The sequence below is a fragment of the Mesocricetus auratus genome, unplaced genomic scaffold, assembly GCF_017639785.1.
Source record: "Mesocricetus auratus isolate SY011 unplaced genomic scaffold, BCM_Maur_2.0 Super-Scaffold_100014, whole genome shotgun sequence".
Taxonomy (NCBI): domain Eukaryota; kingdom Metazoa; phylum Chordata; class Mammalia; order Rodentia; family Cricetidae; genus Mesocricetus; species Mesocricetus auratus.
The window spans coordinates 9,700,578-9,728,417 of NW_024429197.1; the positions used below are offsets into that span (position 1 = coordinate 9,700,578).

At 47.2% G+C, this 27,840-nt stretch overlaps 1 protein-coding gene, 1 long non-coding RNA gene and 1 pseudogene across 12 annotated transcripts; 2 read left to right on the forward strand and 1 right to left on the reverse strand.

Annotated features, from left to right (window-relative positions):
• The first annotated feature begins 909 nt into the window (after positions 1-909).
• Pigv (phosphatidylinositol glycan anchor biosynthesis class V) lies at positions 910-12,543 on the forward strand. 10 transcript variants are annotated; one of them, XM_021232701.2, is made up of 4 exons: positions 910-1,028; positions 3,722-3,828; positions 8,259-9,380; positions 11,254-12,543. In XM_021232701.2, the coding sequence occupies exons 2-4, from the start codon at positions 3,751-3,753 to the stop codon at positions 11,533-11,535; spliced, it is 1,482 nt and encodes a 493-aa protein (XP_021088360.1). In that variant the 5' UTR covers positions 910-1,028; positions 3,722-3,750; the 3' UTR covers positions 11,536-12,543. The 10 variants fall into 10 exon arrangements, with proteins under 10 accessions (XP_021088360.1, XP_021088361.1, XP_040612340.1 ...); XM_021232702.2 differs by lacking the exon at positions 910-1,028 and adding an exon at positions 1,068-1,188; XM_005079565.4 differs by lacking the exon at positions 910-1,028 and adding an exon at positions 1,335-1,467.
• A 2,054-nt stretch (positions 12,544-14,597) lies between these two features.
• Positions 14,598-21,466, forward strand: LOC110342734. Of its 2 annotated transcripts, XR_005881204.1 has the most exons (4): positions 14,598-14,739; positions 18,372-18,494; positions 21,017-21,134; positions 21,366-21,466. It is a non-coding gene; the product is annotated as an uncharacterized LOC110342734 (long non-coding RNA). The 2 variants fall into 2 exon arrangements; XR_002384898.2 differs by lacking the exon at positions 21,017-21,134.
• A 2,666-nt stretch (positions 21,467-24,132) lies between these two features.
• On the reverse strand, positions 24,133-27,634 carry LOC101830354 (annotated as a pseudogene).
• Positions 27,635-27,840: the final 206 nt, after the last annotated feature.

The following is a 27,840-nucleotide window of genomic DNA, read 5'->3' on the forward strand; positions in this document are numbered from 1 at the left end:
CCCTACTCACAAGTCACAAGTGTGCCCAAAGAGGCGTTGCCATTTCACTCACTCGGCTAGCAACAATTGCGTGGTTTCTACACACTGAAAAACATGGGAATGACTTTGTAAACTCCTTTTTTCTCTTTACCAACAACTAAAATGTGCCTTATACTTTATCCACCTTAAACACAAATATCCAGCAGACAGTTTTAAGTTCCAGGGCCTGAAACGATATGGCTCCTGGTGCCCACCAAACTGATGTGGGCAAGTTTTCTTTGCTTGGAGAGATAGCGACCATCTCTTTGTTCCCACCCACATCAGTGGCTGTTGCAGAAGATAAACCCCTCCCTCGGCCAGGGTTGTGGCCAGAGGTTAACCCAGACCCAAGCTACGTTGAGAGGACAGATAACTGAAACCACAGGCGGCTTTGGAATCCTGAGAAACAAGAAATCCAACGGAGAAGGATTTATTATCTGTTTCCTTTAGGGAGGGTGCAAAGTCGTTCTAACAGTTTCCGTTACAGGGGTACCAACTGGCCGCCCTCCCCAACAGATGGTTTTGTTGAATTAGCTTCCTTTTTTTTCTGCTTTTGGCGCCACTTCCTACGACAGAAACTGCTTGAGGGAGGAGTCCTCGGGGGTGTTCTCTGAGGTTTCTTCCTCGTCCTATACGGCCACCTGAGGTGGGACTGAGAACCTCCACAGCCAGAGGAAGGGAAAGCCAGGGGATCCCCCACTTTCTTCGCACCCAGGCGCGGGGTACCGCTGCTTGAAACCCCCAAAAGGGCTTTCTTTTGCCCATTCATATTGTCTATCGTGTGCCAGGCCCTGTGCTGGGCTGGTGAGAGAGAGGGACAGGCGAGAACGCCCGGCTCTGGCTGCAGGGAAGAGGCCTGGGGTAGTGCCCGGTCCAGCCTCGGCCCACTGCGGGAAGTCCGAGGCCGCTTGCGGGATGGGACTGGGGAGCGCCGACCGAGAGCGCAGCGCCCGCGCACAAACTGACAGCGAGCGAGAGACACACTCCTCAGGTGTCACCACGCCGGGAAGGTGCGACGCACAGACTCGGCCCCCGCCCCAGCAGGGGTCAACATGGCCGCCGAGGAAGGAGGCGGGGCGCTCCGAGTCCGGGCAGGAGCTGGGCGGGGCTGCCGTCGGCGGAGTCAGCGCGCAAGCGCGGGACGCTCGGGACCCGGATGGAGGTGCTGAGGTCGGAGCTCCGCGGGGGTGGTCTGGACGCTCGGGTGCGGAGGACCCGGCGCCAGCCCTGGAGCTCGGGAGTTCTCCGGGGAGGGAAGCTGTCAAACGGAAGCCGAGAGAAATTAGGCGGAGGCCGTGGAGAAGCGAGGAGCCCCGCCCCTCCGCCATAGCGGCCCCCGGCGCCGCCTCTTCCTCTGCGGCCTCCGGCCCTCGTCTGCTTCCGGCCCTATTGCCTGGCCCGGCCCTGCGGTTCCCTCGGGACGAAGTCCTGGGCCGTGGCTCCCTTGGGGTGAGGGTCAGTACCCCGTCCTGGATAGGAGCTGTGTCCGAAAAGAACGGGCTCCCGTCACCGCGGAGCTTAGCAGGAGGAGGCCGTTGGCCCTGCGAGGCTTCTGGCCCTGAGCACTTGGGTCAGAGCGCATCATCCCACTGAGGAGAGTCCAGGACTCAAGTTGAACAGGCTTTCCCAGATGGGGCCCGTCACCCTAAGCTTCCAGCAACAACACGTGCTGTCGCTGGAGGAAGTGCTGGGCTAGGTGGTGGAGACCTGGGTTGCCCTGGCTGGAAAGGAATGCAAACCCTTTGTGTTTCTGGCAGAACGAGCCCATGACTTTGGGCATAAGGTTTTAGAAAGCAGAGCATGAGGCACTTTAAGTAGTGGGCGTGTCACTTGGCCCAGTGAGCCTCAGTTTTCACATCCGTAAAATGGCGATGGTAATTATACCGCCTCCCCGTGTCTAATGAGATCTCCAGATCCTATCTCACGGGAAAATTAAAGAATGAAACTGGTTGGTTCTAAGCGTCCTGCCAGTTAAGTGTCGGGTTTTCTTTCAAAGGGAAGTTGGCAAATAGCTAGGGGAATAATTGTGTTGATTTTTACTTAGTTTAACTGCAAATTAAGCCAGGGTTGTATCTCCTGTGGCCACTGGGGCCATAGTTTGAAAGAGGAAGAGAATGCGAGTCTGATCAAGATACAGAAGTGGATTCAATACTTTTCTGTTCTACTTTGTGCGCGCAGGTGGGAGGCCGGGGCAGGGGGGAGGCGGGGGAGGGCGAGGGATGAAATCCTTCTAGGACAGAGGAGATGGGTGTGCGTGTTTCTGGGTTTAGTGAATCCACTGTTGGAGATACCGTGTGTAGTCAGGAAATACTCCTTCCCGGGAGTGTTCAGAAGCTTAACTTTAAACTCAACATTCATGGGTAAACCGATGTGGAGTTGGGAGCTATGAGGGGCCCTCGTTTTCTCCTGGCCTCTTGGTGATGAAGTGAGCAGTAAGTGCCCCCTTGTGCCAAGGAAGAAGTACTGTCGCTGTTAGCCAGTTCCCTTGGTCGAGAATTTTGTTTTCTCCCGTGTTTTCTGTGACTTTGCCATTTGTTTTGTTGTTTGTTTTTCGGATTTTTTTGAGTTAAGAGTTTTTTCTGTGTAGCTTTGTAGACCAGGCTGACCTCGAACTCTCAGATATCCGCCTGCCTCTGCCTTCCCAGTGCTAGGATTAAAGACATGCGCCACCACCACCCAGCTTGTTTGTTTTAATTGTTACTTTGTGTGCATGTGTTTGTTTATATGTGTGTGGCTACTTTGTTTTAATTGTTACTTTGTGTGTATGTGTGTGTGACTACATGTGTGTCATGAAGTCAGAGACCAACTTGTAGGAGTACCTCTTTTTCGTCATAGTAGGAGGGGAAAGGGGAGGGGGGAGAGAGAGAGACAGAGAGACAGAGAGAGAGAGAGAGAGACCCAAAAACGCCTTGAGGTGCATTCTGTGCCTCAGAATGGCTTTGGGTTTTTTGTACATTGTTGCCACTCCTGTGGAGATGGGAAATAGCATTTAGTCGTTTACTCCTTCCCTGTGGTAAACTCTGTCTTTGCTCTTAAGTTTGTTTTAGCAATGGAAGCTGGCCGAAGTCCTGCTGAGCAGTGGTTTTCTTTTCCTTCTCCACTTAATTTAACCGACCAGCTGAACACACATCAGAGAGCTAAACTGGCATGTGTAGTTATTACGGGCTTCTAGTATGGTTCTGTGTCCCATTTTGGGGACTCTGGTTTGGGAATTAGTTTATTATTCTGGGCAAGAGGGAAAGGGTACGTGCCAAATAATAGCAGCCACAACATTGATTTGTGTAGTGCTTTTTAGTTTAGTCTGTTTTACCATGATGACAAATTTGTGAGATGGGGTGGGAGGGGGTAGTCTTACCCCATTTTACATATAAGAAGGAGGAGTCTCAGGAACTAAATGAGAACTTGCAAGTAACAGATCTGGGACTTGAACCCAGGTCTTTGACTCCTACATAAAAGTATTCAACGGGCTTTAAAAACTTCTGTGAGCTTAGCTTTCCAGCTTCCTGCTCATCTGAGTGTAGAACTTTCCTGACTAGAGTACACAGTGACACCCAGTGGTCCATCTGCCTTCTGAGATAGCCTTCCCTCTGCAAAGTCAGATGATTCCATTTGCCATGAGATGCTGATGGGGGTGGCTCCTGTGAAGAAAATGTTAGTGCTTTTCTCTTGGCCCACGTGTGACATTTTCTTCCTTGTGTGTTAGAATTTAGGAAGCTCAGACCTGGTGAGAGGATGTGGCCCTCGAACCCATCCCAGAAGGAGGTGCTGAGATTTGCAGTGAGCTGCCGCGTCCTAACTCTAATGCTACAGGTCAGTCTCTGGTCCTCTCCGTGGACATGCTGTTGCTGTGTGACTGAGCTCGAATGGAGGACAAATGGTCCTCATCTCTCCACTCCCTGTGGGGTGCCTTGTCGTGTGGTTCTACCTGGCAGCTGAAAAGTGGGCAAGAGCCTTGGTGGTGGTTTTGATTTTGTGTCTTACACATGAAGCAGAAGCAGCAGAGGCACAGACAGGTTAAAGGATTTGTCTAAAACTATGTAGCAAGATAAAGGGCCAGAGCTGGACCTCAGGCTCCCTAACTCCCTACTCTAATTGGAGTTTTTCTTACAGACCTTAGTTTTCTGATGGTTTCACCAACAGAGATACTTTGAAGCTGCGCTTGACAGCTCAAAGTATTGCCAGGGTTCCCTTCCTTGGAGCCTGAGTACTGTTAGTTGACTAGGGAGAGAGGAGGTACTTGTAGAGCTCTGAGACCATCTGTGAGTATTCATCAGGAATGATTCCCCTTGTCTTAGCCACTCGGGTGGTTCTCAGTGTGTTTGCCCTTTTGCCACTCCTTTCCCCCAGGCTGCCTTGATAGCTGTTTTAATCAAAATCACACATATATGAAATACGTGGTGCCTAGCTTAGTGCTTTACACTTGGTTGTCCTGAGTTTGTGATCATGAGTGAACATAGGTCAATATCCTAGAGTTGCTGTATTGATATAATGATGTATGTTTCTATATCACCCGCGTCTAGGGCTCCTAGCTGCTTCCTTTGTAGAAACCTTTTCTTTCCTCTGAATCGTCCCTCACCCATTAAATGAAGCACTTCCTGCTGGCTTTGAGGATGAAAGTGCCATTAACATGGAGGCCAGTGCTGTTGCCTGTGACTGTTACCCCATCCCTTTTCTTTTCACTGTTTACAGTGGCCTGATAAAGAAACTGACTAGAGCCAGGCAGCTGTAGGCACCTTTGACCCCAGCACTCAGCAGATCTTTGTGAGTTCGAGGCCAGCCTTGTGTACTGAGTGAGTTCCTGGACAGCCAGGAGAGAGAGACAGAGACAGAGAGACAGACAGACACAGAGACAGAGACTGATGGGAAAGAGAGCGAGCCTCTAAGTGAGCTGTGCTCTTGTTGCTAGGCTGGGGAGCCTGACTCAGTGATGGCTCTGAACCAGCATCAGCTGAATTCCTGGCAGAGCCAAAGGAGCAGTGCAGCAAGTCAGCATCTAGGGTCAGGAGCCAGGACAGCTGTGTTCTCGTTCAGTGTGATTTTGGAAACAGTGTATTTCCTCAAATCCCTGAAGCTCAGCCACCGAAATTATAGCAAGTACCTATTCCCAAAACTGTGCTAAATTGTAAGTGGAAGGTCATGTTTTCCTTCAAGTAACTGACGACCTAGTGAGGCAGAAAGACGTATAACAATAAATTGGATTTCACTCTCTCTTCCTTATGCTATCAGATTATATCCCTAGCTACCTCCACTGTTGCTGTCTCTGTCAATGACAGTTATTCTTAGAAGATTTTAACTCCTGGTTCACTGTTGCTCTTACTGGTAACTGCTTCTGTTGACGACCGTGGTTTCATTATTAATCAGATGATATGTTCAGCACCCGATCCTCATGTCATCATCCCACTTCCTTCCAGGGACCTTGTCTTCACCACTCCATAGTGGTGCGCCATAGCCAACCCCTGCCAGAGGGCCTGTTTGTACACCTCATTCTCTGGCCACTATCTCCTGTCTCTACAGCTCATTCCTCAGACCTGATTCTGTCAGGTTCTCTGGCTTTGTAATCCATGGAGCCTACCGTGTTGCTCTGGTTTTTGCCCCCCAGCCTTCAGCTTCCTCTTCCCAAGCCAAATCTATTCCTTTGTGGTGAAAACCCCTATGCATACATGCAACGCTCTTCTTCCATTATCCCTGTTTTATTCATAAGACACAAGTCTCATCTTGGTGAATATAGTGATCTGCGTCCTTCATACCCAGTGATCTGTGTCCTTCATACCCATTTAAAAAAGAAACATGCAAGGATATTAACTAGTGTTGTTGTTGTTGTTGTTTTTTAAATGCAAGACCAAATGAGTCATTAGTATAGCCCACTCACCCTCCTGTTCTCTTAAATGTTTTTTGCATATCACTGTTACCTGGGGACTTTTTAAAATTTTTTAAAAATTTTTTTAAAGATTTATTTATTATGTATACAGTGTTCTGTCTGCAAGTATCCCTGCAGGTCAGAAGCGGGCGCCAGATCTCATTACAGATGGTTGTGAGTCACCATGTGGTTGCTGGGAATTGAACTCAGGACCTCTGGAAGAGCAGTCAGTGCTCTTAACCTCTGAGCCATCTCTCCAGCCCCTGGGGACTTTTTTTTAAAAAATGTAGCATTGCATGGAGATGTAGCTCAATGGTAGAATTTGTGCTTGTGTGAGGCTCTGGATTTTTTTTTTTTTTTGGTTTTTCGAGACAGGGTTTCTCTGTGGCTTTGGAGGCTGTCCTGGCACGAGGCTCTGGATTTTATATTCTAGAGCGCATACATGTCCACATGCACGCGCGCGCGCGCACACACACACACATACGTATAAAAATGAAAAATTTAAGATTCTAATACCCAGGGCTTACAGGATGGCTCAGAGAGTAGTCACATGCCTCCAAACCTGATAACCTGACTTTAGTCCCGGTGACCCGTGTGGTGAACCAACTCCCGCAAGCTGTCCTCTGCACACATGACATGGCGTATACACATCCCCGTACATAAAATAAATAAAAACATAATATATTTTTTAATCTAATGTCCAGGCTCTGTTCAGTCCATTTTAAGTAACTAAGGGAAAGACCTGGGGATTGTCACTATTGTTTAAATTTTATTCGTTTTTCTCTTTTCACAATTTAATCTTTGTTTTATTATTTTATGTGTATGAGTGTTTTGCTTGTGTGCAAGCATGAATACCAAATGCATACAATGCCCAAGGAGGGCATCAAACCTCTGGAACTAGAGTTATGGACTGTTGTGGGCCATCATATGGGTGCTAGGAATAAAACCCAGGTCCTCTGCAAGAGCAGCAGGGCCTCTTAACAGGGCAGTCTCTTTACAAATCCATAAGAAAGCCAGGAGTTGGTGGCGCACGCCTTTAATACCAGCACTCGGGAGGCAGGGGCAGGCGCATCTCTGGGAGTTCGAGGCCAGCCCACAGAGTGAGTTCCAGGACAGCCTCCAAAACAATACAGAGAAACCCTGTCTCAAAAAACCAAAAAAAAAAAAATGCATAAGAACTTTCCCCTCATACTTTCAAGTAAGAATTCAAATTCCGGGATAAAGTCTCAGGGCAATTAGGCTACCTACATGTGTTTTTGTGGCTTCGTTACTGATTGTGTGATAAACCATCTCTGCTCTTCCATCTGTTCAGCAGGCACTGGCTGCCCTGTTACCTGCCCAGAGTTCCTTCCAGTATCCCTATTCAGTGGTTTCTTTTCATTGGCTCATTCCAGTAATGTGCAAAAATTTATCTCTCATCCCCTCCTCCCACCCCCACACCCCCCCCCCACACCAGGCATGGTGACACACATAACAAGCTTTGGGACATGCAGGGCCAGAGAGATGAAATTCAAGGTCTTTCTCAGCTCTGTTTCAACTTTGAGCCCCATTCACATACATGAGACTCTGTCTTTGTACTTTACATTGCTCTACCTACTACCACATTTCTCCCCTCATCTTTCAGCAAAACTCCTTACAATCACTACATGCACCATCTCCCTTTTTCTGTTAGCTAGGTGGCTTCTCACCTCCATTCTGCTGAAGTAGCTCTACTGTCACCAGTGGCCATTACATTGTTGAAGTCTGTGACAGGTTTGCAGTTGCTGTCTTACTTGGGTCCTGTCAGCAGCACTCAACCCTTTCTCAATCCTGGTTTTCTCCTGGTTCTAAGACACTGTTCTCCCCTGGGTTCCCACAGCTCACTCATCATTCACTGGTCTGCTTGTGTGCCTGGAACTCACTGTGTATATCAGGCTGGCCTGGAACCCACAGATACTTGCTTGCCTCTGGCTCCTGAGTTCAGAGATCCAAGGCTTATGCCAGCATGTCTGGCTTCCTGCTTTTTCTCCATGCTGGATCATTACCTCCTTGCCAGGAGGACTCTTCATCATTAATGGCCCTGTCTTTAGATCTCTTCTGTACCTCTACTTCCTCCCCAGGCAGTCTTCTTCAGTCTCACACCTGGGAATACCATCCCTACTGCCAGCTCCAATTTATGTGAATCCTGATCTTGCTTTCATTTGTAGACGCAGGCATCTCCTGCTTGGCTGACCTCTATGCTAAAGTTAACTAGTTAGCATTGATTCTCCTTATGCATGTGCGCGCACACGCGCGAGCACACACACACACACACACCATATCAAGTCTGTTTCTCCCATTTTATTAAGTGGGAATTCTTTTCTTCCATTACTCACCAACATCCTGGTTCTCCTTCATCCCACAGGCACTCTTCAATGCCATCATCCCAGATCACCATGCGGATGCCTTTTCTCCTCCCCGCCTGGCCTCCTCAGGCTCTGTGGACCAGCTTGTGGAAGGTCTCCTGGGTGGTCTGTCTAGATGGGATGCAGAGCACTTCCTGTTTATCGCTGAGCACGGCTACCTTTATGAGCACAACTTTGCCTTCTTCCCTGGCTTCCCGTTGGCCCTGCTGGTGGGAACTGAGCTGCTGAGACCTTTGCAGGGCCTCCTGAGCCTGCGCAGTCGCCTGCTGATCTCAGTGGCACTTCTCAACTTCCTGTTCTCCGCGTTGACTGCAGTCACACTGCATGACTTGGGTTGTCTGGTTTTGCATTGTCCCCGCCAGGCCTTTTATGCAGCCATGCTCTTCTGCCTCAGCCCTGCCAATGTTTTCTTGGCAGCTGGTTACTCAGAAGCTTTGTTTGCCTTCCTGACATTCAGTGCCATGGGGCAGCTGGAGAGGGGCCGGAGCTGGGCAAGTGGGTTGCTCTTTGCTCTTGCCACTGGGGTGCGCTCCAATGGGCTGGTCAGTGTCGGCTTCCTCCTACACTCTCAGTGCAGAGGCTTTTTCTCTTCTCTTGAGGAGCTGAACCCCTTGAAGCCCCTCATGAAGCTGATGGCCTCTCTCTGCTTGTCAGTGCTCATTGTCAGCCTTCCCTTTGCTCTCTTTCAGTATTATGCCTACACCCAGTTCTGTTTGCCAGGCTCTGCCCACTCCATTCCAGAGCCTTTGGTAAGGTTAGCTGTAGATAAAGGCTACCGGATTACAGGGGGAAATGAGCCCCCATGGTGCTCCTGGGGTCTTCCTCTAGTATACAAGTATATCCAGGATGTCTACTGGAATGTTGGCTTTCTGCGCTACTATGAGCTCAAGCAGGTGCCCAATTTTCTACTAGCTACACCAGTGGCTGTACTGGTTGTGTGGGCAACCTGGACATATGTGACCGCCCACCCTTGGCTCTGCCTTACACTTGGACTACGAAGAAGCAAGGACAGTAAGGCCCTAGAGAAGTCCCATCCTGGCTTCCTCAGTCCAAAGGTGTTTGTATACCTGGTCCATGCTGCAGTGCTGCTGCTCTCTGGAGGTCTGTTCATGCATGTTCAGGTGAGGTGGGTTTCTCCTGGGATTGACTGTGAATGCCGGCAAAACCTCACAACCGGAACACAGTAACTCCCTCAGTCGATGGCCCATGCCTAATGTAGTCAACAACTGTATACAGTCAGGTGTGGTCAGGCACTGAGGAGGAGGAGGCAGGATGCTTTCAAATTGAAGTCAGTCTGGACTACAAAGCAATTTTCAGATCTGCATAGGCTACACATAGCCAGACAGACACAAACCTGGGTCTGTCTTTGTTTCAGAATCTAAATTAGAACTCTGAGGATGGGATGTAAGTAAGATAAAATGCCGCACACCTTTAATCCCAGCACTTGGGAGGCAGAGGCAGGTGGATCTCTGTGAGTTCGAGACCAGCCTGGTCTACAAGAGCTAGTTCCAGGACAGGCTCCAAAGCCAGAGAAACCCTGTCTCAGAAAACCCAAAAAAAAAGAAAAGCCCCCCCCCAAAGAAAGAAAATCCAATTAAGTGGTCAGATAAAATAAAGTACTACATATGTACTGAGAGTAGAGCACTTGCCTGCCATCTGAGAGCTCCGCATTCAATTCGCAGCACACAAATAAAGGTACAGGCACTTGTTGTCAGGCATAACTGACCTGAGTTCAGTCCTTAGCATCCACATGATAGAAGAGAACTGACCACACACACAATCAGTGAGTGTATTTGTTGTGGATGTGAAAAAGTGGTTGACTCTTTAAGGTAGCATATTTAAGATGGGTTCTGAAGAGTATAACTTCCCATGTAAGAAGCATGTAGGAGTGGGGAGATGGCTGAACTGTGTGTGCTCACACATAGGAGACTGCATCCTCAGCTTAGCACCCACTAAAAAAAGCAGACATGGTGGTGTTCATCTGTGATCCTTGTGCTGGGGAAACTGTCAGGAGGACCTCTTGTGTGCTGGCCACTCAGTGAACTATCTCAAAAGGTAATTCAAGACCATCCTCATACACAGAGAGAGTTTGATGTCAACTTGCACTTCACGAAATTCTGTCTCCAAGACAGAGAAACAGCAGAGGGCACAAGCACAGGTGTGAAGGCTATGAGAAGTTGGTGTTCAGCTGGGATGTAGGGGTGAACACAGGTTCTCTTGGACCCTTTCCCTAGTACACAGATTACCTATGATGGTCTTTTAGAGTGTGGAGCACAGGCAATAGACTATCCTGTCCAGTGTTTTGGGTTGGTATTGGCAGTATAGGATCAGGGGTTTGATGTTTTTGGGGGAGGAACTAGCTCTTGTAGATCAGTCTGATCTCGAACTCACAGAGATCCACCTGCCTCTGCCTCAGGGGTCTGATCGTATGTCCCATTTTTAAGTTCTTGGCTGTCTCCAAGGAAGTCTTCACTGTGCCGACCTGTCCTCCCCTCACAGGCATATAGTGACAACCTGTGATGTTCTTTGAGCCATGTGGTTAGAGAAAATACAAAATAGTCATCTGTGACTGGATCAGCTTCGAAGTGAGTGCCAGGCAAGCTCAGACTTTGCAAGGTGGATGAGCGCTCTTGGCGATTTGGCTCAGAACTGTGAGATGGGGAAGGTGACTGCTGCTTCCCTCTGCCCCCAGCCATGTGATAAAGAGCCTCCTCAGGTTCCCAACCTCCAACAGGCTAAAATTATGGGCTGTGGGCTAAAATAAGACCCTATAGAGATTTTAGTATTGGTTGGCCAATTATTGTGGTAATTAGCCTGAGACTGATTACTGGTAACTCCAGTTGCTGGCGGGTGGTACACAAATCTTTATCAGGCAGATCTGCAGCTTTGCTGAATTTGCTTTGCCAGTGTGAGTTCCTAGTTGTCAGGCATGATTCACCCAGCCACATGTTTGGTGCTCCAATCAATATGGGATTTTTGTTTTTGTTTTCTTAGGTTCTCACACGATTTTTGTGCTCTTCCACTCCTGTTGTGTACTGGTTCTCAGCTCACTTGCTTCAGAATCAAGAACCACTGTTGAGATCTGTAGACGCAGCTCCTGAGAAGCTTCTTGAAAAAAACTCCCCACCAGGACATGAGGCTTCCAGAAACTGTGTCATGAAGCTCTTGTACAACTGGAAAGCCTGTTCTCCAGTCACAAGATGCATTCTTGGCTACTTCCTGACTTACTGGCTCCTGGGACTACTCCTCCATTGCAACTTCCTGCCTTGGACTTGACCTGGAATCTCAAGGGACAGGCTGGAAGCTGATTTAACCCAGAGGCTGAATACTTCAAGACACTGGCTGGGACTGCCTGCTCATCCCTGAGAGTGCTGTCCTTTAGGATCTCCCCCTGTGCCCCTGGAGTCCAGTTAGGAATGGAGAATAGCAAGGAGTGGAGCCCCTGCTTGTCCTTAGTGAGAGAAAGAGCTGTGTTCTGTGCTGAATGGAGTTGGCTCAGATCTCCTTGATCAACAAGCATCAGACAAGCTTGACCTCTTGCTGACCAATGTGGGAGATTTTTGTTCTTTAGAGACAGGGTTCACTGTTGCCTTAGCTGTCCTAGAAGTTCTAGAACAGACTGGCCTGGAACTCAGAGATCTGCCTACCTCTGCCTCCCAAGTGCTGGGATTAAAGGTGCAGGCCACCACTGCCTGGCTTCCCATGTGTACATTTAAATTAAATGTTTGCTCAAAGCTCTAGCAGACAGCCTGGTCCACTTGAGATGGCGGGGACAGGACAGTGAAAAAGAAAAAGGGGCCACCTTCTCTAAGTGAGACATTTCTGAAGTTTCCTTTATGTGTGCATTTATGTAAAAAATTCTACGCTGCTGGGTGGTGGTGGCACACGCCTTTAATCCCAGCACTTGGGAGGCAGAGGCAGGCAGATCTCTGTGAGTTTGAGGCTGGGCTGGACCAACAGCCTCCAAAACAATACAGAGAAACCCTGTCTTGTAAAACCAAAAAAAAAATTCTACGCTATGAAAATTTTAAAACTTGTATTTGCAATGAATTTGGGGGTGGAGATCAGGGGAGGTTGAGACAGGGTCCCTCTGTGGAGATCAGGCTGGTCTTGAACTCACAGAGATCCAACTGCTTCTGCCTCTTAGTGCTAGGACTAGGACTAGCGGTGTGTGCCAGGCTCTGCTGAGTTACTTTTTATAAATTGTAAGAGTTTGGAGCTAGAACTCAGTAGTAAATAAAGCATGTGAGGCCCTAATTTCATTAATAAATTGTTTGGATCAGAGCACAGGATCTGTTTTTTTTTTTTTTTTTTTTTTTTTTGGTTTTTTTTTTGGTTTTTCGAGACAGGGTTTCTCTGTGGCTTTGGAGGCTGTCCTGGAACTCGCTCGGTAGTCCAGGCTGGTCTCGAACTCACAGAGATCCGCCTGCCTCTGCCTCCCAAGTGCTGGGATTAAAGGCGTGCGCCACCAACGCCCGGCTAGAGCACAGGATCTGAACCCTGGATTCTAATCCTCAAGTTTCAACTATGTAATCCTAAGTATTTTGAGAGCCTTCTTTACCTACTCTGAAAACAAGGAGGGTGCTGTCCCTGGGGTATGGTTTAGGTCTTTCAGGCCTTAAGTCTTGAGGTTCCCTTAAACAACAGATCCCAATCTAAACACCTGGGAGCTCAAATGTGACCTAAGTGGGAAGTCCCCCATTTCCTATGGCCAATTAAAAAGAACCCCACTTCGCCGGGCGTTGGTGGTGCATGCCTTTAATCCCAGCACTTGGGAGGCAGAGGCAGGCGGATCTCTGTGAGTTCGAGACCAGCCTGGTCTACAAGAGCTAGTTCCAGGACAGCCTCCAAAGCCACAGAGAAATCCTGTCCCGAAAAACCAAAAAAAAAAAAAAAAAAAAAAAAAAGGAACCCCACTTCACCTCGGAAACAACCCTGAATAGGAGCTGCCATGGAGGAGGAATGACACCTGCTGGCTAACCCAGGATGGCTGGTTTTCCACCCTCAAAAGCTCATGATTGCTAGGCATGAGTCAGAGGCACCAACACCGCAGCCCTGATGGGGAGGGGAGCACTGCAGCTCTGTTCCTGTGTTCCAGGTTGTTGACCTGCTTCCTGGCTCTTTACTATCACTGACCCTGATGAGTGTGGTAGTCAGAGGCACCAACACCGCAGCCCTGATGGGGAGGGGAGCACTGCAGCTCTGTTCCTGTGTTCCAGGTTGTTGACCTGCTTCCTGGCTCTTTACTATCACTGACCCTGATGAGTGTGGTAGTCAGAGGCACCAACACCGCAGCCCTGATGGGGAGGGGAGCACTGCAGCTCTGTTCCTGTGTTCCAGGTTGTTGACCTGCTTCCTGGCTCTTTACTATCACTGACCCTGATGAGTGTGGTGGCTCATACTTAGCCCAACACTCCAGGATGCTGAGGCAGGAGAGTTTGAGGGCAGCTACAGAATAAGTCCCTGTCTAAGCTTAAAAAAAAAAAAATGCTGGCCCTGCCCAGCAGTGTTAATTCGTTTCTTAAGTCAGGTAAGAAGAGTTTGGCTCTGTATCCTTATCCTTACTCCCCACTGAGCCAAAAATTCCAATAAGCAGCATTCTTCAAAGCAGATGGCAATCCGCAGCAGCTTCTGGAAAGCTGAGAGTTAGAACTTGGACACACTCCCTCCAACCGTGACAGAAAGCTCAACTTGCCAGTGAAGGGAAGCTCCTGGCCGAGACCCAGCACCCTCCGTGGGAGCCTCCAGCCAGCCTGGCCAACTAGCATTCCCACCCATCACCACAGAGCTAGCACAGCCAAGCATTTGGTCCAGAGTCAAATGCTACTGAAATGTACACACAGATTGGGGCAGCCCTCTGCCTTCTGCCAAGACACCGAGTGCCCTTCTTGGCAAAAGACAATCACCTCTGCCCTAGTGTCCCTCCAGCTGGCAAAGACTGAGCCAGCAGCTGCAAATCCTAGGACTTCTCCCTCTCCCAAAAGTAAATGTGTGGGAGGAGCTGGGGTCCGGTTGACTGGAGCACTGGGTCCCTTGGTCTCGGCTTCACTTTGTCTCATTTTAAGGGATAACCAGAGGTGATTGTTCCCCTCCTAGGAGAGGTGATTCACCTCCCACGGAGCAGCTGTGTTCTTATTGCTTGGTCTCCAGACCTCATCACCCCAGAAACCCTACACCTGAGGACCCCTGCTAGGTGAGCAACACCTGGAGAAGGGCTTGCTCTCTCCCTGACCTTGGAGGGCTAGTGGCTGAGGTTCTAAGGAATGGGCTGCTTTTATGGCCAGCAGCTGTCCTTTTACCAGCCTATTAACAGTCTCTAATAGTCTGAGACAGGAACATGAAGGGCCCAAGGCAGGAAGCTTCCTGTTTACCGGAGGTCTAAGAATGCCACAGCAGGGTTGGGCGGTCACAGTTTAGAGAGAAGTCATTTCCTTCTAAGACTCTGCTGAAATACAAACCAGACACGCTGCAGACCTAGAGGTAGATAGATGTCTTTTTGTTCTTTAATGAAGGTGGGAGAAGAAGGAGCATTGACGGGTCTCTGGTAGTCAGTCCCTCTGGGGTGGAGTGAGCGGAAGTTTGAATCTAAAAATGTGAAGTGTGGAGGCTTAAGAGATTTTAAATGATTCTTTTCACCAGTTGTTTTTTAATGCCTATTTTGGACTAAGGAAGACAGGCACACCTCCTGTCCTTAAATATCTATAGTGAGTTGCTGGCCAGTACACAAATGCTTTCATTAGGGAAGTGGTAAATTCTTTTAAAAGCAACACTTTTTAGTGTGTGTGAATATGAACATTCCTTAGCATAAACACAGAAGTTAGAATTACCCGTTTGTTTGTTTGTTTCAAGACTTTCTCTGTGAAACAGATAGTCCTGGCTGTCCTGGAACTCACTCTGTAGACCAAGCTGGCCTCAAATTCACAGAGATCTGCCTGCCTCTGCCTCCCAACCGCTGGGATTAAAGGCGTGCGCCACCACCACCTGGCTCTACTTGAATTTTTTTATGTCGAGGATGAAGTAAAGGTGTGATACACACATGCAGTCCCTGAATTTGTGAGGCTGGGCAGGAGGACTGTAAAGCCTAGTGTGGTGCAAACCTTCAGTCCCAGCACTCAGGAGGCAAAAAGGTGGGTTTCTGTGAGTTCCAAGCCAGGCTGGTCTACAGAGTCAGTTTCAGGACACCCAGAGCTACATAGTGAGACCCTGTCTCAGTCCCCTCCCCCAAAAAAGGAGGGACTGGAAAGGTGTTTCAGTAGTTAAAAGCCCAGTGTACTCTTACAGAAGACCCAAGTACAGCAACTACCTGCAACTCTAGCTCCTGGGGATCCAACACCTGGAAACTTTGGGAACCTGCACTCCCATGCACATTCCCACATAGAAACATACAAAAACACATTTAAAAAATCTTGATGCTAGAGAAATAACTCAGTGATTAAAAGTGCATACTGCTCTTCCAGAGGGCTAGAGTTTGGCTCCTAGCAACCTTGTTGGGAAGTCCCTTTGAGAACTCCAGTCCCAAGGGATCCAACCTCTTCTAGCTTCCATGAATGAATCCCTGAACATGTGTGGCATAAACTCACACAGATACATATATACATACAAATACATCATCCGGCAGTGGTGCCTCACGCCTTTAATCCCAGCACTCGGGAGGCAGAGGCAGGCAGATCTCTGTAAGTTCGAGACCAGCCTGGTCTACCAAGCGAGTTCCAGGACAGCCTCCAAAGCCACAGAGAAACCCTGTCTCGAAAAACCAAAAGGAAAAAAAAAAAAAAAGAAAAAGAAAAAAGAAACAAATAGTTGAAAAAGGAAAGCAGTACTAAGTATATTGACTTTGTTTTTTGTTTTTGTTTTTGTTTTTTCAAGACAGGGCTTCTCTATGACTTTGGAGCCTGTTGTGGAATTAGCTCTTGTAGACCAGGCTGAACTCACAGAGATCTGCCTGCCTCTGCCTCCCAGGTGCTGGGATTAAAAGTGTGCACCACCACCGCCCAGCAGAATTTAGACTTGTGACTTTTTCATTACTTCCTAAATAATACAACAATTATTTATATACCATTCACATATTATGTATTATAGATATTTGAAATATGCAAAAGCCGGGCGTTGGTGGCGCACGCCTTTAATCCCAGCACTTGGAGGCAGAGGCAGGCGGATCTCTGTGAGTTCGAGGCCAGCCTGGTCTACAAGAGCTAGTTCCAGGACAGCCTCCAAAGCCACAGAGAAACCCTGTCTTGAAAAACCAAATCAAAAAACAAACAAAAAAAAGAAATATGCAAGAGGGTTACATAGGTTATATACAAAATCTATGTCTTTGTGTGTGTGTGTGTGTGTGTGTGTGTGTGTGTGTGTGTGTGTGTGTGTGTGTGTGTGTGTGAGTGAGGAGTGTGATTCCCTTCATGGACCCTGGGACCAGTTCTCCAGGTCACTGAAGAAAAACTGCACTGAACATGGAAAGGAATAACATAGTCTTACAGAATAATTGTGAAAATTACATAGTACCACATGGGAAACCATTAGAAAAATGTTCACCAAAGAATAGCTGTATTTGGGGCACGCTGAGTGTATAGTGCCATCAGCACATTCATGTTGGGAAAAGTGGACTCAGATCCAAGGGGAGGAGTCAGGAACCATCCTCAGAAACAGGACCATTGTAGTTATGCAAGGGTTAGGATCGTCCAAAGGAAGAGAGATGGGGGGTGGGGGGCTGTGAGGCTTTGGGCAAAGACTGGCCCTCTCTGGACCAGCCTTCTCATCTACATGTCTTCCAGGTAGAGCAAGGCTGCTGCTATTCTAACATTGGAGTGCTCGATTGCCTGTGTGTGGGATGGAGCCGATTAGCATCCCTCACAGAGGGGAGGGAGTACTCATTCTCGGGAGGCACTGTACAAGGTCCTTCCCTTCCCTGAGGATTACATGAGCCAGTAATGGTTGCTGGGGACGGACTGCACTTTCCTTTGGTGCGGAAGCTGCCAATACTCCTGTCGGCTGACCTAACTGAACTCATTGGTTCACCAAGCTAGGCTCTCAGGTTTGCTGCTGAAGCCCTGTCTTAGGGTGGGCAGACATGTGCTCATATGTACCCAGGTAAGCTAATGTAAGGATATGGTAGCATGAATTCCACAGAGTACTCATGAGAATGGTGCATGGGACAGCACATAGAGACATCACTACATTAACATATCATTAACATGACATCATCACTGGATACAAGTAACATTTGTGGAGGGGGAGAAGAGGTGGGGGGGTAACCCATTCTATAAAAATGCTTGCCACACAAGATTGAGGACTTGGAGCTGGGCTCACTGTCCAGACAACCTAGCTGCAGTGAGAATGGCTCCCATAGGCTCCTGTGTTTGCACACTTGGTTCCCAGTTGGTTGGTAGAACTATCGGGAAGAGTTAGGAGGTAAGGGCAAGCTTTGAGATCTCAAAAGATTTGTGGCATTGCCACTGTTCTCTCTCTCTCTCTCTCTCTCTCTCTCTCTCTCTCTCTCTCTCTCTCTCTCTCTCTCTCTCTCTTTCTCTCTCTCTCTGCCTCCTCTTCTACTTTTGTTTTTCGAGACAGGGTTTCTCTGTATTGTTTTGGAGGTTGTCCTGGAACTCGCTCTGTAGACCAGGCTGGCCTTGAACTCACAGAGATCCACCTGCCTCTGCCTCCCAAGTGCTGGGATTAAAGGCGTGCCCCACCAACGCCTGGCCCCTCTCCTACTTTTGGATTGAGTTATGAGCTGTCAGCTGCTCTATCACCATACCCCTGCTCCATCATTATGGACTCTCACCCTCTGAAACCATAAGCTCAATTAAATGCTTTCTTTTACAAGTTCCCTTGGTCATGGTAATTTGTCACAGCAAGAGAAAGAAGTAAGGCCGGGCGGTGGTGGCGCACACCTTTAATCCCAGCACTCGGGAGGCAGAGGCCAGGGGATCTCTGGAGTTCAAGGCCAACCTGGTCTACAACAGCTAGTTCCAGGACAGGCTCCAAAACAACACAGAGAAAGAAGTAAGATACCAGTAGAATCATCAAGCCCTATGTCCTCATGGGGAACCTCATTTCAAGAAAGTAGATGTCCTCTCCGGTGGGATAATCTTCCTGTGTTTGTCCCTTCACAGGGCAGATAGGGGATGATGGCTGGAGCCCCAGTGATGTGGATTGACATCTCTGCAGAATGGAGAGGCAACCCTGACCCCTCCCACCTGAAAAAACTAAGGCTGGCCGCTGGTCTCTGCGTGCAGGTGTGCAGCGCACTCACAAGGAACACAAATAATGAAAAGGCTCAGGTGGCGGGACGGGGGAGAAAAGCTGTGCAGACTGGAGGGGGTGGGGCCCAGCTGCTCATGGTGTCCTCTGAGTCTAGCACTTAGGAGGCTAACGTAGGACAATGACAAGTACTAGGCCAGCCCTGGGCTACACTGTGTGTAAATTATTTACTTATTTATTTATTATTTTGAGATATGGTTTCTCTGTGTAGCCCTTGTTATCCAGGAACTCCCTCTGTAGACCAGGCTGGCCTTTTGCCTCTGCCTTCTAAGTGCTGGGATTAAAGGTGTATGCTATTATGCCAAGTCACACAGTAAGCACTTAAAAAAAAGAAAAGAAATTTTTTATTTTATTTTGGGGGTGCGTGCATGCTTGGAGGTCAGTTCCCTCTTCCAGCCAGCTCCCAATAATTTTTTTAAAAGGCCCTGGGTTCAGTCTGCAATATGAGAAGAAAGAGGAGAAGAAATAAGGAGGTGGAAAGAAAAGAGAGAGAAAAAACACTTGCTTTTGGGGGGACAGGTATTGAGACAGGGTTTCTCTGCAGCTTTGGAGCCTGTCTTGGAACTCTGTAGACTAGACTGGTCTTGAACTCACAGAGATCTGCCTACCTTTACCCTCCTGAGTGCTGGGACAAAAGGTATGTGTCATTACTGCCCAGCTCAGAAAAACACTTTCTAAAGCTGGACATGTTGGCAAACGCCTTCAATCCCAACACTCAGGGGGCAGAAGCAGTCAGATCGCTGACTTCAAGGCCAGCCAGGCAGCCAGGTCTTCAGAGTGAGTTACAGGACAGCCTGGGCTCAAAAAAAAAAAAAAGAGACAGAGAGAAAGAAAGAGAGAGAGAGAGAGAGAGAGAGAGAAGAAAAGGATAACACTTTCTAAAATTCAGTGGTTCATGCACAATAAGGCCTTTGAGATAGGATCTCACTGTGTAGCCCTGTCCAGCCTAGAATTCAATATGTAGACCAGGCTGGCCCCAACTCACAGATACCTGCTTGCTTCTCCCTCCCTATTGCTAGGATTAAAGCAGTGAGCCACTATGCCCTGTCTTTCTGTCTATCTGTTTCTCTGCCTCTATCTCTTTCTCTCTATATATACACATACACACACACAACAAGAGAGAGAAAAACTTCTGGGAGTTGCTTCTCTTCTAACACAATAGGGTTGAGGCATCAAAATCAGGTCATCAGGTGGCAAGCACCTTTTACTCTACCCACTGAGCCATCTCTCTGGCCCAGAGGTTTCTGTCTGGTTTACACTGTAGTCTAGTACAGAAGTTTCTGTCTGGTTTACACTGTAGTCTAGTACAGAGGTTTCTGTCTGGTTTACACTGTAGTCTAGTACAGAGGTTTCTATCTGGTTTACACTGTAGTCTAGTACAGAGGTTTCTGTCTGGTTTACACTGTAGTCTAGTACAGAGGTTTCTATCTGGTTTACACTGTAGTCTAGTACAGAGGTTTCTGTCTGGTTTACACTGTAGTCTAGTACAGAAGTTTCTGTCTGGTTTACACTGTAGTCTAGTACAGAGGTTTCTATCTGGTTTACACTGTAGTCTAGTACAGAGGTTTCTGTCTGGTTTACACTGTAGTCTAGTACAGAGGTTTCTATCTGGTTTACACTGTAGTCTAGTACAGAGGTTTCTGTCTGGTTTACACTGTAGTCTAGTACAGAAGTTTCTGTCTGGTTTACACTGTAGTCTAGTACAGAGGTTTCTATCTGGTTTACACTGTAGTCTAGTACAGAGGTTTCTGTCTGGTTTACACTGTAGTCTAGTACAGAGGTTTCTATCTGGTTTACACTGTAGTCTAGTACAGAGGTTTCTGTCTGGTTTACACTGTAGTCTAGTACAGAGGTTTCTGTCTGGTTTACACTGTAGTCTAGTACAGAAGTTTCTGTCTGTTTACACTGTAGTCTAGTACAGAGGTTTCTGTCTGGTTTACACTGTAGTCTAGTACAGAGGTTTCTGTCTGTTTACACTGTAATCTAGTACAGAGGTTTCTGTCTGGTTTACACTGTAGTCTAGTACAGAGGTTTCTGTCTGGTTTACACTGTAGTCTAGAACAGAGGTTTCTGTCTGTTTACACTGTAATCTAGTACAGAGGTTTCTGTCTGTTTACCCTGTAATCTAGTACAGAGGTTTCTGTCTGGTTTACACTGTAGTCTAGTACAGAGGTTTCTATCTGGTTTACACTGTAGTCTAGTACAGAGGTTTCTGTCTGGTTTACACTGTAGTCTAGTACAGAGGTTTCTGTCTGTTTACACTGTAATCTAGTACAGAGGTTTCTGTCTGTTTACACTGTAATCTAGTACAGAGGTTTCTGTCTGGTTTACACTGTAGTCTAGTACAGAGGTTTCTGTCTGGTTTACACTGTAGTCTAGAACAGAGGTTTCTGTCTGTTTACACTGTAGTCTAGTACAGGTCTGGGATGGGGCCATCCGTCAAGACATTGGGAAGCTAGTCCTTGCTTTGTGACCTGGCCCTTCCATGACTTCCCAGATTCCTCTACATCCTGAAGCACACTGGTCAGCCTCAAAGATACTAGCACTGTTTCCATCAACCTTCCATTGAGCAAAGCAGCCGTGTGACCATATCTACAGCAAGGAAGGGAACACAGGTGATCATGAATCTTTTCTTACTTTAACCATGTTCCAAATATATTGCACAGGGCATATTTATGATGAGAAATTCTTGGTTGTTTATCTGAAATTCAAATCCTGTACTTCTACTTGCTAAACCTGGCAGTCCCTATGAGGAAGTGAAGTTTGGCCCAGCGTTCAGGAAGATGAAAACTCAGATATTTGTATGTCAATGCCTTTCTGAGCCAAATACCTGTTTTTCCTTACAGAATACATTTACCCCAAGTTCCATGGAGTCATTGTTCTAAGTACAGTCTCTCAAGCAGTTATTGGTGGCGACCAACACATTAAACAAGTCATCTGCAAGCCGGACAGTGGTGGCGCATGTCTTTAATCCCAGCACTTGGGAGGCAGAGGCAGGCGGATCTCTGTGAGTTTGAGGCCAGCCTGGTCTTACAGAAGTTCCAGGACAGCCAAAAGCTACACAGAGAGAGACCCTGTCTCAAAAAAAAATTGTCTACACTTCACAAATACACCCAGTGTCCACTGGCAGGGCATGAAAGGGTAAGTCAGCTGGGTAGTGGTGGTGATCAACTTTAATCCCAGCACTTGGGAGGCAGAGGCAAGAGGATCTCTGTGAGTTCGAAGCCAGCCTGGTCTACAAATCGAGAATCAGGATTGCTAGCCGGGCGTTGGTAGCGCACACCTTTAATTCCAGCACTTGGGAGGCAGAGGTGGTGGATTTCTGTGAGTTCGAGGCCAGCCTGGTCTACAAGAGCGAGTTCCAGGACAGCCTCCAAAGCCACAGAGAAACCCTGTCTCAAAAAAAAAAAAAAAAAAAAAGAGAGAATCAGGATTGCTAGATCTACACAGAGAAACCCTGTCTCAAAAAAAAAAAAAAAAAAAAAAGGGAAAAGAAAGAAAGGGTAAAGTCTGGTCAGAAAAGGGAAGCGGAGGAAGAGGGACTTCTAACGAAATGCTGCTGCATTCTCACTGGTCAGGCATAGCAAAACCCTTCCTGAGCCTAGGGGATGATCTTGGATTAGACCTCGATTTCCTATTGGAAGGACTCCTTGGTCTGTTGCTGGCTTTGGCTTCCCTTCCTTTCTGGGACACTGAACTCTGGAAGTTCTACTATGTTGACTGTCCTCATGAGACTTCTGAGATGGACCTGAGTTTGGCTGCCTTGGGAGATGTTCAGCTTTCACCACTGACTTCCTATATGGGGTTCTACAATTAATTGTAAGGCTCAGTCAGATGAAGGCTGTGTGGAGATGGGGCTTAAAATATAGTTTTTAGGTCCAGAAAGATGACTCAGCGACCACTTATAGCCCAGCCTGATTCTTGAGTTCGATGCTCAGAACTCACATGGTGGAAGAATAAAACCAACTCCTATAAATTGTCCTCCAGCTGCCGCATGGGCACATATGGGTGCACATGCAGACACACAATAAATAATAAAATGTAATTTTTTTGGAGGGGGCTTCGAGGCAGGGTTTCTCTGTGGCTTTGGAAGCTGTCCTGGAACTAGCTCTTATAGACCAGACCAGTCTGGTCTCGAACTACAAATACATATAATCTTAAAATTTATTTAATGTGTATGAGTATTTTGCCTGCATATAAGTCTGTGTACAATGTACATGCAGTGCCTAGAGAGGTCAGAAGAGGGCGTCGAATCCCCCGGGACTAGAGTTACACACTGCTGTGAGTCTCCATGTGGTGCTGGGAATCGAACCTCTGCTCTCTAGAAGAGCTAACTGTCCAGCTCCATGTACATATTATAAAGATCTCTCTGCTGCTAATTACTGCGTTTTTAGCTCCTCGCTTCAAATTCTTTTTTGCCATCCCTGTTCCCTTTCCTGCTGTAAGATACTGGCGCTCAGCAGAGAAAATCACATAACCGTCTTCAGCTGCCTCAGTATTTGGCTCTGCCAATAAAGGCCACGAGAGGGCGATAGTGAGGCCAGAGGAGGAAAGGAGCGATTTGCTCCTTCAGCTGACTTCCTGTGATGTAAGGGCTAGGACTCTAACTCTCCTTCCTGCAGCTGCTGTAGAGTGAACTTTGGAGGTGTGTTTCCCCAGCAACAGTCACAGAACCAGCTCCATAGCATCCGACCCACAGACACCAGCGGCCAGCTAGGTAGCCTGTCCTCTGCGGTCACTGCAAGTGCGGAGACAGCGGGCAGGAGCGCCAGACTTTTCCAAGGTCGGGGCGGCTCTGCCCAGTCCCTCCAGGGGTCCCAGGTTCAGCAATTCCCAACTTTTGTCTTTATTCCCTGGTCTAGACCTGCAGGTGCTTCCTGATTGCTTTCTCATTTTTGGCTTTGTTGTTGTTTTTTCCAGACAGGGTTTTTCTGTGTAGCACTCGTTGTCCTGGAACTATGTGGACCAGGCTGGCCTCAAACTCAGAGAGATTCGCCTGCCTCTGCCTTCCAAGTTCTGGGAAAAGGTGTGCACCACTATGCCCCGCTCAAAGGAAGAGCAATTTTATCACCAAGGAATCTCCAGCATATAGTGATAATAAAAGTCCTACCCAGTTTCAATAAAGGTGGGCGCTACCACTACCCCAGTGACTTTAAAATTCTGATCTTACCTCCCCCTCCCAGATTCTGAGATTACAACCGTCTGCCATCAAACTGAGCCAAGGCCTCCTGAATGTTAGACAAGCACTGAGCTCTCCTAGATAGTCTCTCACCTTTGCCTACCCTATCAATCACAGTTATTCCTTTGTTGGTTTTTTTTTTTCCAAATGTAGCCTTGGCTAGCCTGGAACTCACTGTGTAGATCAGGATAGCCTGAAAGTCACAGAGATGTGGGCCACCAAAACTGGCTTATAGTTAACAATTTTGTACTTAATCAAAGAATGTATTTCATTTTCTCTGCAAATTACTGCTGTGATTTCTGTTGCACCGAGGAGAAGGGCTCCAGTGGCTACAAAGATTAGTATTAGGCAGGGTCCCAAGGAAATAGATGAGAGTCAGAAACCAGCTTAGCTGCCAAGGGAATGGGAACGCTAAACTGTAGGAAGAGATCTTACTAGGCACCTGTGGTGCTGACCAACCCAAACGGGCGTGGTGACAAGTGCCTGCGTGGGGTGTGGTGATATTCCACTTTCATAATACGGTCATTGATTTCCCTCGTGACAAATCTGTTGGGTTTCTCCGCATTACGGAAGTCAGTCATTAGTGTAGAGGTAGCTCGGAAAGTCACCAGGAGCCGAATACAGCCACTGTAGCCTCAGTCACATTGCCCTGATATCTGCTCTGAACTGGTTCAGACCCTTCACAAATGACAGCATCTTGTTGTTACACATATGGTCCAGGTTCAGCTCGATTTCATGGGTAAGTTTAATTATGAACTGACCAGCCACTTCCGCCACCGCCGCTGCACGAACCATTTAGTTCTGCTGAGGCACTTTCTGAATCAATTTCTTGTAGGTATCCAAATTAGTGCCCAAATAAGGACAGTCCTCATCCTCACAAAACCGGAAAGAAACTGCTGGGATTCCAGAATATGCGAGAAAAAGGGAAAGCAGCATTGTCAAGGGAAAGTTTTTCAACTTTGTTGACCCAATTGCTGTCTCCATGTAGAGGTTTCCCGTCAATTGGATGTTTTATGTCCTGCATTGTCTTCTCAATAAGTGTATATAATAGAGGTCTGGGGGCTGGAGAGATGGCTCAGAGGTTAAGAGCACTGACTGCAGCCGGGCGTTGGTGGCGCACGCCTTTAATCCCAGCACTTGGGAGGCAGAGGCAGGCGGAGCTCTGTGAGTTCAAGACCAGCCTGGACTACCAAGCGAGTTCCAGGACAGCCTCCAAAGCCACAGAGAAACCCTGTCTCAAAAAACCAAAAAAAAAAAAAAAAAAAAAAAGAGCACTGACTGCTCTTCCAGAGGTCCTGAGTTCAAGTCCCAGAAACCACATGGTGACTCACAACCATCTATAATGAAATTTGGTGCCCTCTTCTGGCATGTAGTTATACATGCCAGAACACTGTATACACAATAAATAAATAAATCTTTTGAAGAAAAAAAAAGGTCTCTTTCAGTTAAAAAAAAAATAGAGGTCTGCCAGAAACCTTGAAGTTGCTAATACCAAGGACAACTTTATCCAGATTAATATAAGTGAAAGCTTTCAAATGCAGAGATGAAAGGTATCCCTTTAGCCACTCGGTGGCACCAACAGCTCCAATGTCTCCTGCTCTCCACCTGGCAAAGATAATGCTTCTTTCTTCTGGATTTGAACCCACCTCTTGAAACCATATCTGAGAATGCTTGGACAAGTTTCAACAGAAGACCTGTTCCCACACTGGATTTTTGCTGCACCTGGACCCCAGACATCTCTGTGGGCACCTACTACAATGTACTGGTTTGGTTCCTCAAAACCTTTAATAACTCCAAAAGGTTAAGTATTCTTGTTTCTTTCAGCACATTGCCCAGAGAGGTTCACATTTTTATCCTGTAAATATGCCATCTTATGTGGGAACACCAGACCTTGAGCAGAGACCCACTTCCCCTTCTGCCTGGGAGTAGGTAGCTGTAAGACAATGTTTAGTAAAAACATGTTTACTAAAAACGATACAATAAGTTCCTGGCCACTTCCCCTTCTGCCTGGGAGTAGGCAGCTGTAAGACAATGTTTAGTAAAAACATGTTTACTAAAAATGATACAATAAGTTCCTGGGAAAGGCCTTCCCACGGAAACCGCCCTGACCTCGACCTTGTCCAGAGACTAACCGCACCTTCAAAAACCCACACACATCCACCTCTGGGGTCAGAGCAGAACCAGCCAGGGGAGAGGAGAGAGCAGAAGCTTCTCTGGTGGGAGCTTTTCTTAGGAGGTTTTCTTGAACCTTTTTGGAGCCTGTTTAAAGTTCTCTTTATATCATTGAACGAGTCTCTGTGTTTTCAATACCCGACACCCTCTGCACGTTCTCGGACACAGGCCGCGCAGCAGACGTAACAATCTTACACAACTAGGAGGAGTTCCAACTAGGAGGACAGTTTCCTTCTTCTTCTTCTTCTTCTTCTTCTTCTTCTTCTTCTTCTTCTTCTTCTTCTTCTTCTTTTCTTCTGTTGTTGTTGTTGTTTTTTGTTTTTCAAGACAGGGTTTCTCTGTGGCTTTGGAGGCTGTCCTAGAACTAGCTCTTGTAGACCAGGCTGGCCTCGAACTCACAGAGATCCGCCTACCTCTGCCTCCCTAGTGCTGGGATTAAAGGCATGAGCCACCATCAGGTTTTTTTTGAAACCCTGTCTCAAAAGAAGAGAGAGAGAGAGAGAGAGAGAGACAGAGCAAAAGAAAGAAAAAAAGGAATTTATTTAGTCTGGTCCATGTATATCAGGACACCAACTGCATTAAAGTTTTTGGCATTTAAAGCCTTTTCTGCAAAAGTGATTTTCCCTGCTCTAACAATCACGAAAGATCCATTCACAGGATAATTTAAATCTTCTAAGTCTTTTTTAGTGCCGAAATTAGCATGGAGCAGTTTACCAGTGACTCCAGCAGCTTTACTATACGCCACATAGCCCCAGGATTCTCTGGTTCAAATCACCATTTGCATTTATTATGGTCACTGAGTATTGAGCAACACTGCCTTTCACCTGAATCTTCACATAATATTCATCTGGCCAAACTTTGCTGAGTTTAAAGCCACTGATTTTCAATATAATAGGCAAGATTTTCATCTATTTGAGATCCAGCTTCCCAAGGGTTAGGGTCAGCTGCTTGATGGTGTCAGTGAACTCTATGGCGTCCAACTTCTCTGACAGTACTTTTGTTTTTTTTTTTTTTGAGGTCTGCCCAATATAAGGGAGAAGATTTACTTTTTTTTTTCCAGACAGGATTTCTCTGTGTAGCTTTGGAGCCTATCCTGGCACTTGCTCTGTAGACCAGGCTGGTCTCAAACTCCCAGAGATCCGCCTGCCTCTGCCTCCCAAGTGCTGGGATTAAAGGCGTGCACCACTAACATCCAGCTGCGGGAAGATTTAGGAATGTCTTCTGTTTGTAAGATTTCTAAATTATCTGTCTCCATTTCTGCCAGTCTTGTTTTTTTTTTTAAGCAGACACAATGGTACATGCCTTTTTTTTTAAGATTTATTTATTACATATACAGTGTTTTGCCTACATGCCAGAAGAGGGCATCAGATTGTATTGTAGATGATTGTGAGCCACCATGTGGTTGCTGGGAATTGAACTCAGGACCTCTGGAAGAGCAGTCAATGCTCTTAACCTCTGAGTCATCTCTCCAGCCCCATTTCTGCCAGTCTTACACAGTCTTTTTATTCTATGCGTTTACAATAGCCCAAGTAGCCGATCATAAATCCAATCAAGAAAAAGGTAACTACTGCAATTGTCCCAAAGAGTCTTCCATTAAACCTTCTGTGTTTTCGGACACTGGCCTTCATGTTATGGTCAGTTGCAGCCAATTTCATCTCCACATGACTCTTATCTCCCATCTATTTGCCAAGCCAGGCTAAACTGGGTGTATTTCAATGGTTCTCCACCAAACAAGTTAGAGATTGCTGATCTGGCTTGATCCATCATTCTGAGCTGCCACGGGAAGCACTCTGAGGCGTCTCTGCAGTTCAAAATAGTTCCACGCGTGCTCTACATGCCGTTTCCTACCCAAGCTCCAGTGTCATAATCGTTATACTCAATGCTGTCTGTATACAGGACCCATTCATCCAATGGTGCTGATCTGATCTTTAAGGGACAAAGCACCTTTTTGCATTGTGGATTTGCATTCT